Here is an 18,846-nt window from a genome sequence, read left to right as displayed (position 1 = left end):
CAGCCATCGTAGCTGTCGCATTGCACCGCATCAAGAAAAGTGCCTCGTATCCACGGAGAAGCGTGCCGCCGTCGGAGCTGCTGTCGTCGCATCGCGTAAAGGGGTGTCGCTGCTGCAACATCGCATCGAGCGGAAGCGTCTCGCAAACGTCGGAGAAGAGTGCCGCTGCCAAGGCCGCTGTCGTCGCATCGCGTAAAGGGTGACGCTGCTGTAGCTGACGCATCGAGTCGAGTCTTCTCACAACATCGGAGAAGCGTAACGCATCTGGAAGATCTTCACGTCATTATTTCTTTGCACCAAAAACTTCATCGCAGCAACATTGATGCAACACTTTCATTGCCCTGCGTGTTGCATCTAAAAGGTACATTGACTTAAAGTGTCGCATTTAAGAACTTAAGAGAACTAAGCAAAATTCTACCATCTAAAGTAACAGTACTGTGTATTTTTGTTGTTTAATGGTCTTGTGGTAACTCTATATAAAGAATCCTTATTTTTAATATAAAACCTGTGTGGTGTCCATTTGTAGTGTTGTCACTGGGTTACTGTATGTGTTCACAAATGCTTAACCTATAACGCTCTGAGATAAGCCTTGTCTGCTCGCGCCAAGCTACCTAGAGGGTGAGCAGGGGTTATTTTAGGAGTGTAACCCCTTACCCTGACTAGAGGAAAGGTTCCCTGCTTGTCACAAGTACCTACCTGTGCCAACCAGAGAACCCGGATTCTAACACCAGTGCTTAATTTGAGCCGGGGCTTTGCGGTGCTAAGCACCGGCACTTAATTGGTTTCCGGTGCTCGGCACCGGCACCTACTTGTCAACATCATACATAGAACAGTCTACCACATGGTGGTGCTGCTCATCTAATTTAGAGATGAGCAGAACAACTGTTGTTTAGGAATACAATATACATTAAAATTGCTAATACCTGCCTCGCCAGCCATTCCTTTAGCTTTGGGGACCTGGAATAATCTGAACTGTTGTATTTACATGCGAGAGAGATGGTTAGTAGTTTTTTTGGCATCAATAACATGTGTGATGTGCGTTGCAAGTTGCAGTGGCCTACTGGTCAGAGCCCTGGCACTTAATATTTTACAAATTAAGCACTGTTTCTACCTCTCTCTAATACACTCCTTTAGGTTACTCTTCTCTCAAACTCATTCATCTCTCTTCCTCATATCTCTCTCACTACCTCATCTTTCTCTACTCCACCTCTTTCTCTCACTGCATAGCTTCTCAATTCACCTCACCATTTGTTCACCATCTCACCACTCCACCTATTTGCTTTGCCATTCTACATGTGTTCACTCTACCATACTCAATCCCTAATTTCTTTCTGACTGTCACTTTGACTTCTTTTTTCTACCTCTAACCCTTTTGGTATCTAACCTCTCTCATCTAGACCCAACTTCAACACACCCTCTCTACCCCACCTTTCCTCCTCTCTCTGTCTTTATAATCTCTCAACACCTCGTCTCTGTCTCTACTTATTTCTATACATCACAATTCGTTCTTTTCCTCTATTTCAACCTCACCACTCTTTCTCTACCTCACCTCAGTATCTCTATTCCTCTCATTTCTCTATACACTTAATCTCTATCTGTTCCCTTAATCCCTCCCCTTATTACTCTCTTTACCTGACCAGACTTTCTGCACCTCTTTTAATTTTCCCACCTCAGCACTCTCTCTACCTTACACTTCTCTATACTTCTATCACTACCTCACCCCTCTGCCTGTATACCCCACCCTCGCTCTCTGCCTCCTTCTGTTAGCCAACTCTCTTTCTACCTTATGTCTCTACCTCACCCATCGGTGACCACCCCCCTTCTCTGTGGAAATCTCTAGCCTTCTCTCAATTTCTACCTCACTCTAAATACTACATGTCTCTCTGCCTTTCTTACTTCACCCACGTCTTCCTTTTCATCCCTCTTCCTCTGTTTCTTCCTTCATGACTACCTCACCTTTCTCTCTTTACCTTACATCTCTCCCTGCCTTACCAATCTGTCTACCTAATCACTTCCTCCTTTCTACCCCTCCTTCACCTCTCTCACTAGACTATTTTCTTTACCTCTCTGTCCTACTTCTAAATACTGCCCCTCTCTTTCTGCGGAGTAGAAGGTGGCCCAGAGAAAGTCACGCACAGAAATAGGAGCGAAGAGACAAGGCAGGTGAAGAAAAATAAAGAGAAATGATCAGATTTTACCAGGTGGAATGGTGAAAATCCTCGGAGCAGTGCATGATTTTTACTGTTGCAGTAAGAATGACAGTTGTGAGGAGGGTTTATGTGTGATTATGCCCATACAACTTATTTTAATATGACGCAAGCCCACTAAATATCTACCAGGTCATGTTTACCTTGTCTTTCTGACAGGGGGAGGAACAAACTGATTAGGCACTAAATTCATATAAAATAATGATGATGAAAGACAAAAAATCCTGATCTAAGCACAATCTAAGCACAAAAAGAAATTACTTTACCAATGCTTGTTCAGGCTTTCTATTGGAACTATTTGGCTGGCGGTTTCTGGCCCACTTGAGATTTGCCCTTTATGCTTATACTCCTTTTATGGAAAGTTTAATATATAATTCTGTTGTAAACAAAGATACCTTCTTATAAGTAGGAACTCAGGTAGCCAGTCATGTAGATTATAAGATGTAGATTTATTGGGGAAGATAGGTCTTGGTTACCGGTTATAAGTAAGAAGGTAAATGCCCCACCTGGAGCAGCATCCTTGCTGCTCAGTCCACTCTCATCAGCTGACATTCACAGCCACAAGGCACTCAACATTCCTTTATGTCACACTCACACTGGCTGAGCAGCAGGGAACTGGGAACTAAGGAGAGAATGCATAGCAACAAACAGGTTACAACGCATTCAGTGTTGTGTGGCACCAAGAAATCTTGAAATCGCTGAAAATGTGTAAATTCATAGTTGTTCCGGACCTCCAACTTCCTTAAGATGGCATTGGAAATAAGGTGAAAGAAAAGAAGGGAAGAGGGTTGGATGTATGGGAAGGAAAAAGTAAAGAGATGAGATGGGGAGAGGAGAAGGAGGATGTGAGATAAGGTAAAAACAGGTACAAGAGAGAAGGGGGTCGGGGGGGAAGTGGACAAGGGAGAAGGCAACCAGTGGGAATGGCACAAACAAAAAAGAAGGGAAGGGGATGGAACTAGAGGAACAAGAGGAAGAGATACACAGGGCAAGAGGAAACAGAGTGAAGGGTGCAGGAGAAAAGAGGACATGTCAGAAGGGTGCGAGAAAGTAGGGAATAGCAGGCAAGAAAAAGGATGGACTGAAGTGTGAAAAGATAAGGGGATAAGAGATAAAGGGTGTCAAGAAGTTAGAGTTTTGGGACAAGGGTAAAGGTATCAATGTGAAGGGGATGGGAGGAAGGCTGTGAGCGAAAAGGTGAGAGGGAAGGTGCGAGAGTAAATGGAACGAAAGGGGAAGGCATGAGAGGGAAGGGGTTAGAAGGGATGGTGAATAGTGAATAGAACAAGGTAAGACACTGAGGCAGAAGGGTATTAAAGGGAAGGGAACGAGAGGAAAAGGGTGATAGACACTGTAATGAAGGGGGCAAGGGGACGAAAAGAAAGTGGCAAGTGTGTAGGTAAACCGGATAAAGATTATGAGAGGGAATGAGATAAGAAGGCAAAGTGGAGTGGGAATTCGACATGAATGCAGGGAATAGTTTTTAAATGTTGTTTTATGTCTCTTGCAGAACTCTATGAATCTCCCACCAGATAAAATATCCCTCCTGAGTCAGTATGACAACGAGAAGAAATGGGAGCTCATATGTGATCAGGTAAGAAGATGCAACCTTGATGCCAGGCGCATACATTCAAATCCAGGAGACCCCTGGCCATGACAGCTCATTCATACCTTGTTAGGGCAGTTCATTCATGCCAGATAAGCTCCCACTGTGGAAGCGCATTCATACTCAGGTGGACCCTGATCAGGTACCTTCATTCATACATAGGTGAGCCTTGATTGGTGGAGCTTATTCCATACCTAGGAGAGTTCATTCAAATCAGATGACCTCTCATTTTTGAAGTTCATTTATACCCTTTGAAATCTGAGTGTGGGAGTTCATTCATAACCAGGTTTGTCCTGATTAGAGACGTCCATTCAGGCTCGAGTGAGTGTAGACTGTGATAGTTCATTCATATAAGGTGATCTCAGACCGAGGGAGTCCATTCATACCCACCTAACACCTGCCTATGGGAGGTAAGTAATTCCAAGGTAAGGTCTATCTGTCGCACTTTATTCTTATCCAAGTCTGCTCCAAGTCTGGGAATTCCTAAACACCCCGCTGGACCCTCAGGGGTGAGGTCAAGCATAAACACGTAGTCCCTTTTAAGGGACATTCATTCATACCTAGATGGACCCTGCTTAGGGAGTTCATAACTATGTGGACTCTGTTTAGTTGATACCGGTCCAAGTGAGCACTGATTGTTGTTGTTCACAACAGATCCACACTTTGCGTGTTCCTTCACAACCAGGAGTAGATTAGGCTGTGCCTTTGGACATACCGAGTGAACAATTTAGACTGCAGCCACCTGGGACAGGCCAGCTCCCCAGTTGGACTTGTTATCCTTGGCAAGTGCCCCACCTTGAGCTGATGCTCATAGAATTACATACTCAAGGGAATTTGTATGTTTACAACACATATTGTGTTTTTAATGTCATATTCTGCAGGCACTGGGGTCCTTCTCAGAAACAGACCTGCTTATAGATAAAAAGTTTCTTAAAAATCAGCACTAAAAGGCTAGTCCAGGGCTTTGAACTAAAGGTCCGTACTTTAAGATTCTTGTACATAAAGTTACTACCATCGGTGGTAACAGAAGGCTGCAACAACTACCAGCAGGGCTGGGCCACCGGGAAGCGGTCGGAAGCTAAATGCAATAATAAAATGTATAGGTCTGGACTTTGAGACTCCGGATTATTATTGTACCATAAATTCATACATGATATACATACATAGAGGCGCCTTTGGCCAGAGGGCTTTATTCATTTAGTTGTTAAATTGTTATGCACATTTTGCTTTTTCCCACCACTGCATACAGCATGGGAGAGTGGGTCAGTCCACTTTGCCTATTGTGTCCTTTCACTTTCAGTGACTGCACAAAGCATGTGCACACTGTTCACATCCACCTAAAATAGTTTCTTTCTCTTTTTAGTGACAAAGCTTATTTCAAGTGTGCTTTTATATATTAACTTTAAATACCACCTCTTTATTTTGCCTGAAGCCTGGGTGCCCTGCTACATGACGATTTATTTCCCATCTCATTTTAAAGCTATAAAGTTTTTATGTAACATTGTTGACTGCAATTTGAGTGCTTGGTTCTGTGGTGATTTATTCTTGTCTCTTCATAGATAATAATAATAATAAAAATACTATAGTGCTTGTTATTTTAAAAACTCACAAGTAAAAAGGCTACATCAGTCATGTTTAGATGGCTAGGTGTTTTCTTTTATTCTTTTTATTTAGTGGCATATCATTGCAATTAAAATAAAAAAACACTTGCACCATTGCACAGTGTTAAGGCCAGACCTATTGGATTTGCCAATGATTGTTAGATATACCCACAGATACCTCATATATCACGGCAATGAAAGAATCGTTTCATCAAGTGATACCTTTGAAAACTCAACCGCAGCAAGCCTGGGACATTAAGATGCCTTTGTACCACTATTCACTTATCCGTCAAGTCTTCACGTACTGAGGCCTTCAACTTACTGTGGCACATTAATCAGCAACGACAATGAACTCGTGTGAATAATAAATCAATATAAACGTTTTTTTCACGACTGTACAGAAGGGGCACTTTCCCGCACAAAAACACACTTAGAAGAAACAAGAATAAAGATATTTCTCCTCATTGCACCTTCCCTGGGAAGGCGTAGCATTTTGATGCATTCCCAGGTTTACCGATGTTGATAAATCTAAGAATGTGCCAAAGTCCATGGGTGAATGCGTGAGGGCACCCATGCTACACCCATGGAACGCCATCCCAGGGCAGAGTAAAGCAAGGCAGCGACTTGCCTTGCGTTACTCCAGATTCACCAAGCAATACAGGGCCACGCAGTGTGGCCTTGCGTTGCTTGGTAAATCTGACTTCGGGATTGCGTTGCCCTTGCGATGCCCTGTGTGATGCAAGGGCAATGCAATCCCTTGATAAATATGTCCCCTAGTGCCATCAACAATACTGAAAACACAAATATGTGGCAACTGAGTGGTGATGCGAATTCAATCTCTGCCTGAATAGAAATACTACCTAAGTATCACCATGAATATGAAAACTAATCGAGAAGCTATTTGGTGACTTTTATTTTAATACAAACAATAAGAGGCCTACATTTACCGCACTGCGTTTTAAATAAATGTTATTGTACCCCTAATGAAACATGATGCCAATAACAGGGCCTGACTGGACCATTGGGCAATCAGGCTGAGTCCAATAGGCTGGTCTGATAGGTCTGTGTGTGGACCGATTTGTGGCTGTTTTATGGTCGGCTGGGCCATTGATACTGTTTTACTGTTGATTCCACATATATTAAAACAAGCACTGTCTGCAGCAAGCTCCAATTCATGCAGTCTTCCATACCTTGCAAAACACTTATACAGCATGGCTTTACAAGTTCAAAACTGCCACACTTTGCAAACATAGACCTCTTTGTTTATCTAATTCAATAATGAGTACCACTTTTATTTTGGTGCGCAGGCCTATTTTCTGTCCCAGTCCGACCCTGCCAATAACCATGTCTCTCTGACCGTACATACCCAACAAACTTACTTTAGGAGTACCAGAAAATGATCTTCCTATGGCATTGATCCAGGGAGGGATTACTAACATTGGAGATAAAGAGGGCGATTATCAGAACATGATAGTGCCATGGTATGCTTAGCACGTGTCATGGATATAGAGTGTGTCGCTAGAATGATACCACTCAAAGCCGTTAAAATTCAAGCTCTTGTACGAATACCTTTATGGCTCAGTGCTTAACCCTTCATGGTCGCCAGGTGGGCCACAGGTCCTGCCGCACTGTGGATGGGACGTATGTCATAGTTCATGAAACTATAACTAGCAAATTTGACTGGTTTTTCAGTTTTTACATGTTAGTTCTTATCTCATTTCAGCACCTAACTATAACGTCACTTTAACCTTTGTTTTTTGAGTGAACATATATACATATATATGTATGTGTGTGTGTGTGTGTGTCTGTGAAAAAGCCTTAAAATAATTATTAGCTTATCTGTGAAGTTGTGATGTAATAGTACTCCTGCTGCAGTAACACCTGATGCAGTGGCGACAATGTAGTGGTTCCTGGTGTTGTTACCTGCAATATAGTCGCACACATCGTATTGATGCAGTGGGTTGCAGTCCGTTGGTTTGCAGTTTTCTATTACAGTGAAGACCTTTTGCAGCCCATTCCACGACTGATCAGTGCTGGTGATATTGGTTAATGTGTGGTCTAAATCAAAGTAATATCGAATGACAGAGAAGAGAGAGCCCCTGCAGATGTTTGAGAATCCCCACACACCAGCATTAGCAAAGCAGAGCAGACTGGCCTGCTTTAACCTGTCACCTATGGGCTACCAATAAAAAGATAAACACTAAAAAAGAGTGGCTCAGGTAGCTAAGTCATCTGTTGTCATTCAATACAGAAATGCCTGGTGGTCAACAGTATCAAGCAGGCTCGTACACGGACGTAGCCCAGGACACAAAAACTCATGCAAACATATACATGCCAGTAAGAACTCTGATATGATTAATTAAACATATGTTCAGAGAAAGAGCTGCATAGAAATCGGGAAACGAATATAAGTTGTAACTTCACAGGTCTGTACTCGAGGTTCATTATATCAGGATTGGTTTTATCTCCCACGATTTTTACATCTGGAGTGCCTTTACTTCATAGGTAACTATTATTTTAGCCCCTTATAATTTACTTTATATGTATATATTTTGATATTTCCCCACATATATCTATATATAAGTATATATGTATATAATTCCATATATTAAATTGAAAATTAACATACATTTAAATACTAAAATTATTTTTGGTTAAATATATTTAATTTTAATTTTATTTAAAAAATACATCTACATTAACTCATTACTTTATTTAATGTAATGCTTTTTATTGTACCAACTTTATGATGCTTTTATATTATCTAACCTTGTACCTTCAAATTCCTTTACAACCCCATACTCCACCCATCTCTGTATCTTAAAAACCCTTACTACTCCCTAACACTACCCATCCCTGAACCCTAAAATCCCTGCTCCCCTAAATACTACATATCCCTAGACCCCCAAACCCTTATTTACCTCTAAACACTACCCATCCCTGGAACCTAAAAACTCCTGAAAACCCCTAAACACTACCAATCCCTGAACCCTAATATCTCATTATTACCCCTAAACGCTACCCATCCCTAAACCCTAAAATTAAATAACATATTATTTTTATTAACATATTATTTTATGCTTGTATATATATTTATATAAAGTGAATCACTTACTTTAATGAAGTGTAAGTAAATCAATTGTAACTTACAACTTTTACAATGAGTTTAAAGGCACAGAAACATAAATATATATACACACACACACACACACACACAGACACACATATAAATACATATATATAAATATATACATATACATGTACACATACATACACACATATATAATGCTATAAGAGATAACTTTAAACAATTGAAAAATAACTCACCTATGCAGTAAAGGACTTTTCTGCCAGATAAAGACTTGCAAAGTAAAATATTTAACAAACTACCTGCGATGTAAACACTCCTGATGTACTTGTGATGCAGCATTCCACAAAGTAAAACCCGCAAAGAAATAGTATCACACCCTGGAAACATCAGGTGAACAGTGATAGGTTTAAATGTATGCTCATATGCTCATAAATGCTCACTTATGTGCAATCCTGCACATTGATTAATGGGCAGGCACATCACAAGTCGAAACGTGTACTGCCTTTGGCACACAAGTACTTATGTTATTTGTACTTTCTATTGCTGTGCCACGCACTCCTCCACACAGTTACTCATAGATAACTCTGTTCGAAGACATGTAGGCAGAGCCTTCTGACAGCGATAGTATTACCATCCTCTCACGCCTAAATCTCCCTTTGCCTTGCAGGACCGGTTCCAGGTGAAGAATCCTCCATCTGCCTACATCCAGAAATTGAAGGGGTACCTGGACACAGGCAGGAGGAAGGTGAGATCTGTTTGACACACACCATATGATTTTCCTTATGGTGTGGATCCATGCTTGGGTGAAGTTCCTGTTCATTGGGGTCTGCCTTGGAAAAATTGCTTAGACCGGCAAAAGAGTTTGAAGAACAGGAGGGGATTTCTTCATCCTTCTTGAAGTATAAAACCTTTTTGCAGCAATCCATCATGTGAGGTGCTCCACGAGAAGAACCTTCTTAATAGTTGGATGGGCATGCCCTCTGGGATTGGATTTGTTGTTTGAATATGAGTTCTATACTTGAGGACCTCATCCTAAAACATACTTGCATGTGGACCACTTTCCTGGAAGGACACTCTTAATTGGTTAAAGGCATGTTATAGGGAGATGCATTTGCTGCCCTTCTTCAAGTATTGGATGGATACTTGGGAGACCTCCATTTAAGGTTTGACTGAAAATCTTCAAGTATTGGATGCCTGTGTGAGGGATCTCCATTTAAGGATGGGCAGCTCCATGGGAAGGATTCAGCTGGTAGATTTATAGGAGTGCTCAAAGGTAGAACTCTCCTTTGCCCTTTCTCAGGTCTCAAACCCAAGGAAGGGGTACATGCGGGGTGCTTGATTACCTCAAAGTGTGATGTCCATTAGATTCGTTTTTGTGGATATGGTTTACGCCGACCTTCATTTTCCATTTCTGGTTGTTTGCAAATTCTCAGTTATGGAGATCTATGTCATACAGCTTGCATTGCGGACGACTCAAGCCATATCTTATTTAAATTATACACATTGACAATAAATAACGAGTTTAAATGATACTGATCACGAAGATTTCAAGATAACAACATTTCAGAAACTAAGATCCCTTTCAGCCATTGCTAATTAAATATAATGTCTTGTAATTAATCAGGTAAAAGGTGATCCACAGATCAATTCTCCCAGGACCAGCTTTTCATTTCAATATTCCTTCATCATACTGGGATTTTCTGTGTTTTTACTCTCCTGGGCTGGCAAAGGCTAATGTTATTTTCAAGACGGCAAGGGTTGTATTGTGTAAACCACAGCCTGTTTTGATGCCCCTTTCTCCAGAACAGTCCCTATGTGGTTTGAGCTTTCAATCTTCCATTTATATGCTAGAATTATCCACACGCCACCTTCCAAGACTCTGTGCTGAATTTAGGATCATTATACTCAATCTGGGGCCATGCTTTTCACTGGACTTGCTCTTCAGTGTATAAATCCCAATCCTGGGTTGGCAAAGCCCTGTAAGCCACATCCCTTTCCAAACCTATCCTCCCCCCTCAGGGCAGCACAATCCTGTACAACTTCCATGCCACACACCTCCTCTATTGTTCTTGTGTCTGGAACATGGCCACAATGCCTGTTTGCTGCAGGGCTTCAGCTCCAGACAGTACTACGGTGCAGATGGGCATCCCTAAGATGACACAGAGGCCAGCAACTGGCACAGCTTCAACCGAGCATGACAAATACTCCACTCTCTCTCTTCTATTCCCGCTGAAACTACAAAGCCGTAAGCCTTCAAGGCATGGGCTCATACAATAAAGGCAGACTAACTTGCAGCCCGACGCAATCTGGTACACTGGTTTTGACAGTACCATTATAGAGATCCTACTCTTAAATATATGTATGTCCCAGAGGAAGCCTCCATAGTCCTACCCCCTGGTATTCATCCCATGGGTTGGTGATCTCCTATGGATGTACACATCCTCTTAGTAAGCGATGGCCCGAGTGCTGCTTAGCCCACATGACCACATATTACCTGCTTTTACCAAGTTCTTCTGCACTTGAAGTGTTTGTGAATTCCACACACAGCTGCCAATCAGTGCCCACGTCCCAGGTTTTATTATATAACACCTGTGGGGTTGTCAAAGACAGAGTTCTCTTCAATCTAACTGTACTCGGAACAGCAAGACAAAGGTTTGCTTGGTAAATTGTACTTTTCCATTGTGGAGCGCATAGTCTGAATTCTTAAGGGAGGTTAGACGATGATCTATGAACCACCTTCAAGAAATAGGCCAGAGGACCTCTGACAATCAGCTGCGGTCCGTCCTAACCCTATGTGGCCATCAGTATATACTTTAAACCCTTTCTCCTATGCAAATAAACACTTGGAATCAGCCTCTATGACATGCTTAGTACTATAAAGATGGATGGCCCCTTATCCAATATGTGCAAATTGAGGATTACTGGAGGTAAGAGATGTGCTCTAGTAGCCAATGCCTCAGTTGTAAACCCTGGAGTCTTGAGTTATAATTCTGGCTTCCCAGTTTGGCCTAATTTTGTGAAGAAGGGCAAATCATTTTATCTCTCTGTGCCTCAGTTCTCTTCTCTTCTAAGAGTTATTTATAGTACGTACAAACAGGCTAACCACAATAGTAAACACTCTTTAAAAACACTATTTTAACTGGTCAGGTTCTTCTAGGTGCTACTATGTCTACCTTGAAGGTGTGTTTCTCTCTAAAAGGGGTGAAAGGTCATTCTTTCTCATTGATGGCTCACCTAGACCCTTCTAACTAGAAAAAAATTAAATGACACCGCTCGACACAACTAAAATATCATTGTTTGGTGCATACCTTAGCCGGTGACCATCAATGTAATGAACATGTGTATTATAATAGGTGCTCAATAAGTATGTTATGTATGGCTCCCACTGACAGCCACTAGCGGGAACGCCAGGTTGTATATCTGTTAATTCACTGCTATGATGTAGCAACAGTTATTAACAAATGCTAAGTGATAAAGGAATTCCAAGCTGCTCTGGCACAGAGCCTGTCAGAGTGGTGCTGGAAAAAGGTAAGATGCCAGGTATGTGCTTTTCTTTACTAATGGGGCCGGAAGGATCGTTTTGAGTATCTATGGTGATGAGGAAGTGTGACAGGACACCAGGGCCCAGATTTACTTGGATATTACATCGGACTTGTGCCACCTTGTTGGTGCAGCCCTGAACCAATATCTGTTTTAAAATTGACAAAGCTATGAAAAACCCGATTTGCATGGCAGTTTTAAAGTAACACTGCCTTGCATTCCCTTGCGTCAGGTAGGCGTTGCATGGGTGGAACATGGGTATATCCATGCATCCACCTGTGTAAACATGGCTTTGCCCCAAAATGGTGGTGCACCTACCTGAGCCTGATTGAATGAGGAGAAATATAATTATTTTTATATAAATATATATATATATCAATAGGGAGTGTGTGTGACCCAAAGCTTTTTCTTAGCAGCTGCCTAGTCTTGATCCACATCATGCCAATTTCTTCATCCAGCCTACGGTTCCTGTTTCTTTATCTCACTCTTGCAGGCTCTTTCTTGCCCATGCTTTCTCACTTTGTAGCTGTTTCTTTTCCTCTTTCTTTCTACATTTTCTTCCTTTCTCTGGTTCAAAGTCAGAGGATAAAAAAAAGGTTCTTTCCCCAAAAGCAAGCATTGGTGCCTTCCATTTGCAACCAGTGCCACAAAGTGAGCAGTGGAGACAGACGCACAGTTGCTTTTTAGATCAATGACATCTTGCTGAGGTATGAACCAAATATCATTGTTAATGTCCTTGGATGATTCCCGTGGGATTCAGGGGGCAGTGGGGCACGTCGTGCCTGTTGTGGTTTGGGTGGGTGGGGGGCAGCGAGAGGTTTGTTGAAGTTAGCTGAAGAGGAAGTTAAGTCAATACATTTACTTGCAAACTTTTATTTTTTCTGAAGCTCATATGTTCTAAAGATCAGATGTTGTTTTTGCTGTGACTTGTTTCGCAAAGATATTTCTCACATTTTTGTCCATATCCCGGGATGTACTGCAGTTTGTGCCTATTTGTTGACTAACACATTTTATATGTTAGCTGTAACTTTGTTGCGTAAATTATTGTAACCTTGTGAAAACAATGAAAAAAACAAGTGAACAAAAACAAATACACGTCCTTGCCTCTTTTGGGCAGTAGATTGTGGTGAATGTATTTTGTTTGTTGTTTTAAAATGTTAATGGGATTTGTTCTTTCTTCGTCTTACTCAGTTGAAAAGGCGTCTCCATGAATCCACACAGGTGTTACGTGAGCTGGAAATATCCCTACGGACGAATCACATCGGGTAAATAACTGGCACCATCAATCTTTGAGAATGCAACAATTTTTTGGCACTGAAGTTAAGCACAGGTTGCATGTCTAACATTATAGGAAGAGTCCAGTATCCAGTGAATGCCCCTGTTCTTGGGACCGGCTGTTTTTAAGGTTGGCTCCATTTGTGCGGGGCTGCTTTTGACTTTGGAAGATATTCAAATTGACTGATTTTGGGATTGGTTAGTTTGGGTTCTGGTTTTGTCATCAACTTGCATTGATAGTAGCTAGTTCTGATGTTGCATGGTGTGCTATCAATTATTGTGGTGAGTTGATTTTTTTTTTAGTGTTGGCTGATGTAAACAATGGGTGTTTGAATTGACTGTACATGAGAGTGACTGTGTTCGGAGTGAACGCTATTGCGATAGACAACGTTTTCATTTTACATTGGCTGTCTTTGATTCTGGTTGGTTAAGGGGTTGTCTCATCCTGGGAAGAGTGAGTATTTGGACTGATGGGTGTTGGGAAAGTCTAGTTTTAACATTGACCACGTGTTGAATTGGTGCTATTAAGATTATCTATAGAATAGTTTTGGGAATGGCTAGATTTGACATTGACTGATGTTAGTTTGGATTACTTGCTGTTGGTACTGGCTGCTATTGAAATCACTGATGCACTTGCTAGCTAAAGTTTACATTGATTGGATTCGTGATGGTCCGGTGTTGTGATTAAATGTTTTTGCATTGGTAGTTTTAAGTTGGTTATCATTGAATTGGTGTGTGATGGCACTGTGATTTGTTGCCATTTCTGACTGACTGCTGCTGAGAATGAGATTAAATTTGTTTTCAAATTTCCTGCGAATTGGTGTTGGTTCCCCAGCGCTATGGCCATGTTCAACATTTATAATCAATGTGTATGTTCCACAAATTTGAAAGCAGTCTAATACATATTGTTTCTATTTCTTGGTAAGCAGTTCTCCACATATGAACACTGGTGTCATTTCCTCTTAAGTAATGTTGTCACATGGCGTATTGTTTATCCTCTTGTTTTTCAACACCAGCTCCGAATTTAGGAGGCCAATTTTGACCAGTTGACTGATTGATCCATTACCTATTTATTATTCTTCTCCTCTGATACATAATATTACTGCAGCTAGAACTGGTGCCTTTCTTTCTGCATGACTGGACTGATGTCCCTAATTATTTTTCACGGGGGAGTAGCTTGGAAAGATGGCCGAACAGACACGCGGCTAGTGCGCTTATCTGCCCCAACTCCATAATCCTGCAACATCCTGCCCAATTTTAGTCCATAATATCAGCTCGGATAGCGGTTGTGGTGCTGACATTGTTAGGCCCCCCTCTGGACCTGATGACCCGCTGAGGTGGCTAGAACTGTCAGGATGGAACACATTGTGCGGTGTGCCTTCCGGGGAGTAGGCTGGCCATTGTTAGACTTGGGGGTCTCTAGTTGGTACAGGTATGCACTTGTGACAAATAGGGACCCTCTCCTCTAGTCAGGGTAAGGGGGTACACTCCTAAAATAACCCCTGCTCACCCCCTTGGTAGCTTGGCACGAGCAGACAGGCTTATCTCAGAGGCAGTGTGTAAAGCATTTGTGAACACATAAGTAACCAAGTGACAACACTACAGATGGACACCACACAGGTTTTATATAAAAAATTAGTATTCTTTATATAGATTTACCACAAGACCATTAAACGACAAAAATACATAATACTGTTACTTTAGATGGTAGAATTTTGCTTAGTTCTCTTTAGTTCTTAAATGCGACACCTTAAGTCAATGTACCTTTTAGATGCGACACTCAGGGCGACGAAAGTGTTGCAACGATGCTGATGCGATGAAGTTTTTGGTGCAAAGAAATAAAGACGTGAAGATCTTCCAGATGCGGCACGCTTCTCCGATGTTGCGAGAAGACTCGACTCGGTGCTTCAGCTGCAGAGGCGACACACTTTACGCGATACGACGACAGCGGCCTTAGCAGCGACACTCTTCTCCGACGTTGCGAGACGCTTCCGCTCGATGCGATGTTGCAGCGGCGACACCCCTTTACGCGATGCGACGACAGCAGCTCCGACGGTGACACGCTTCTCCGTGGATGCGAGGTGCTTTTCTTGAAGCGGTGCAATGCGACAACTACGATGGCTGCGATGGTAACACACTTCTTCCTCGATGCGAAACTCTTCTCTTGATGCGGTGCAATGCATCAGCTACGATGGCTGCGATGGCAGCACACTTCTTCGGCGTTGTGAGACACTTCCTGGATGATGCGAGACGCTTCCGCTCGATGCGATGCTGCAGCGGCGACACACTTTACGCGGTGCGACGACAACAGCTCCGATGGCGGCACTCTTCTCCTTCTTGAGTCGCGCTTCCAGCTCCTTGCGACACACAGTCCCTCAGAAGGCCCAACAACAGCAGCAGGCACTTCCAAAGAACTCTGGGGAGCTGGGGGTGAAGTCTGTTGTTCCTGAGACTTCAGCAGGGGGCAAGCTCTTTTCCAAGCCCTTGGAGATCCTTCACAAGTTGAGCAAAAGTACACACAAAGTTCATTTCTCCTCTCTTTGGCAGTAGGCAACCCCTGCAGGCCAATCCCCCAGTTTCAGGGATAGTCTCTCCTCAGTTTCTTCTTGGTTCCTCTCCTCAGCAGAGTTTCTTCTTATTTCCCAAAGTGATCTAATTTCTTGGGATCAGGGTCCCAATACTTATACCCCAAAATCCTTTGTCCTCTGAGGGCAGAGGGGCCTTTGCCTTGTTCAAACCGGTTCTGGTCAGTCCTGGAGCACTTTGTTTACCTGACTCCTTCTTTCCTTTCAGAGTGCAGGGCAGATACATCAGACGCCCCACAGGAGGTGGAGCCAGCATTGTGGAGGGAAAGCACAGCCCTGGAGCACTTTGTTGACATGATTCCTTCTCTCCTTTCACAGTGCAGGGCAGAGACATCAGACGCACCACAGGGGGTGGAGCCAGCACTGTGGTGGGGCAGACACTGTCCTATTCAGGTCCCAGGTGCAACTCCTCCCTCCCATCTAGATGCAGATCTCTATTTTCACCACTGGGCGGACTCACCCTGTCTCCTGGAATCCCCCAGCCCTGTCACTCAAACTCCAGACAAGGAATACACAACCTAGCAGAGGCAGGTTTGAATGGTTAGACAAGAAAATGCCTACTTTCTAAAAGTGGCATTTTCAAACACAGAATGTTAAAACCAACTTCACTAAAAGATGTATTTTATCATCCTGAGTTCAGGCATACTAAATTCGAATTTCTACCATGTTCCCTGAGTCAGTTAGGATTATAAAATGTAATAACCAAACTGGCCATTCTGGCCTATGGAGAACAGGTAGCCTTGCAATAGTGAAAAACGAAAATGGCTGTAATTCACTATTAGGACATGCCACACACACCAGGGCATGTCCTACCTTATACTTACAATGCACCCTGCCCTTGGGCCTACCATAGGGGTGTCTGATATGAAGAAAAGGGAAGGTTTAGGGACTGGCAAGTGGGTGCACTTGCCCAGTCAGCATGACAGTACCAGACTGCACGCAGGCTCTGCAATGGCAGGCCTTAGACACACTTTTACAGGCTGCTTCTGTGGGTGGCACAACCAGTGCTGCAAGCCCACCAGCAGCATTTGGATGTACAAGCCCTGGGCACTCCTGGTGCACTGTACTAGGGTCAGACAGGTAAACCAAACCAACCAATCATGGAATCACTAATTCGTACAATAATTTACAATAGGGAGGGCATATGCACTTTAGCACTGATCAGCAGTGGTAAAGTGCCCAGAGTTATAAAACAGCCAACAACAGGTCAGAAAAAATATAGGAGGAAGGCAAAAAGTTCAGGGATGACCCTGCAAAAAGGGCCAAGTCCAACAGCCATGCTGTGGCATTTGGAGCCGTATGCTGTCACCACGAAGTGGAGCGGGGTATTGGAGGGGATATTTCCCCTTGTGAGCCAGAGATCTTGGACGAATGCCCCCATGAGAGTCGGAGAGAGTAATGCGACAATACCTGGCGCACTGCCTGCCTGCTTTGATGGAGGCCTGAGAGTGCTGATTGAAGTCTAGCCGGTGGGACCGGAGCTGCAGTCCTGTGCAAGAAGGTTGGATGCTCCGTGGAGTGTAGGAGGCTGAGAGGGCCTTCGAGGGTGGTTGTCGAGCCCTGGCTGTTCCATGAAGAAGGGACTGAGAAAGCCATTGGAGGCAGTGACCAAGCTCCGGTCAAGGACAGATAGAGGAGGTAACAACGTGGCGCTCAGGTCCTCAAGATGGACAGGACTGCTCCCCCTTTCCCAACATTGACATCAGGAGCTGGGGTTGCACCACTGTTTGCCTGGCTGCCTGGTTGGCTGGCTGGGGGTCCAAATAGGAAGCCCAGCTTGTGGACTGTCTGACAGTGATGGGGAGCTCATCAAATGAGGTGAGCTGCAGTCTGGGAGGGCTGTCGGGGGCAAACATTGAGCCCCGGCTGCAAACCCGGAACTTCAGCTGGACACTGTGCACACTGAGTGGGTTGCAGAGGCCTTCGTGGGTGGGAGTCGGGCCCGGCTACATGAGTTTCAGCCGCTAACCCAGGGGGAGGCAGCTTGTGCCCAAGACATCCCACAGTGAGGGGCTGACCATATCTCCCACAAGAGGGCCTGCCACAGGACTCTGAAAAGTTGAGCTGCATCTGTCGAATTGGATTCGACTTGCCGAGGCCCTCCCCACTGCTCAAGATTTTGCCAAGGATGGGCAAAGACAACCCCCCACCCCTCCAGAGGGATAGCATTTCTCATTATACAACACCACAGGGGACCGCCCAGCGTACCACCAGACAGAAGGGGCCCAGGACACCAGAGAATGAGGAGGAGCCATCCCGGGCCGACCTTCTGGAGGCCATACACGGCACACAAACATCACTAGAGTAAAAATTTTATGCAGTGTCAATTGAGGCTGGCTTGTTTTTGTACTGACATGCGCAAGGTGGCAGACAGGGTCACAATCGCTGAACACACCCTTGTGACCTAGGTGCTGAGATGGCACCGCTTAAGTGACCAAACTGACTGCAACAGCTAGACCACTCAATTACAGGGCAGAAGATGCGTATGGGCTTCCTGGGATTCCTTGAGGGAACTGAGAAGGGCTCCACTGAACGATTCCTGGAGAACTGGATTACTCATATGTTCCAGCCAACCAGACTCTCTGGCATGTTTACTGTGGAGAGAGCACTGACAGCCCGTCCGCTACCCGAAGCTCCATCAAGAGCTATAATTGCTAGGATATTTAACTACAGGGACCGAGACTGTATACTGCATGCAGCCTGCGAAGCTGGGAATCTGCACTACACGAACCACAAAATAGCTATTTACCCGGATTACACCAGGAAAGAACAAACCCTGAGGACGTTTAATGGAGGTCAAAAAGAAGCTCAAAGCCATGAACCTTTCACATACGTTGCTGTGCCCTGCAAAGCTCTGAATGGTGGCGGATGGCAAGACCAACTTCTTTGAGATGCCAGACGAGGAGTAGACATGACTGGAACTTTGGTACAAGGTTCCAAA

General features: G+C 43.7%; 1 protein-coding gene across 3 annotated transcripts in view; it reads left to right on the top strand.

Moving 5' to 3' along the window:
- Positions 1 to 18,846, top strand: part of FMNL1 (formin like 1) — a 1,060,054-nt gene that overhangs the window by 460,770 nt on the left and 580,438 nt on the right. For all 3 annotated transcript variants that reach the window (XM_085647374.1, XM_085647364.1, XM_085647383.1), the window contains exons 2-4: positions 3,718 to 3,801; positions 9,173 to 9,250; positions 13,237 to 13,310. In XM_085647374.1, the coding sequence (XP_085503500.1) occupies positions 3,718 to 3,801; positions 9,173 to 9,250; positions 13,237 to 13,310 (236 nt within the window). The remainder of the gene's footprint in view (positions 1 to 3,717; positions 3,802 to 9,172; positions 9,251 to 13,236; positions 13,311 to 18,846) is intronic.

The sequence above is a fragment of the Triturus cristatus genome, chromosome 1_1, assembly GCF_964204655.1.
Source record: "Triturus cristatus chromosome 1_1, aTriCri1.1, whole genome shotgun sequence".
In the NCBI taxonomy this organism is placed as follows: domain Eukaryota; kingdom Metazoa; phylum Chordata; class Amphibia; order Caudata; family Salamandridae; genus Triturus; species Triturus cristatus.
The sequence above is the reverse complement of the archived record's forward strand: the minus strand, read 5'-3'. Positions and strand labels throughout refer to the sequence as shown.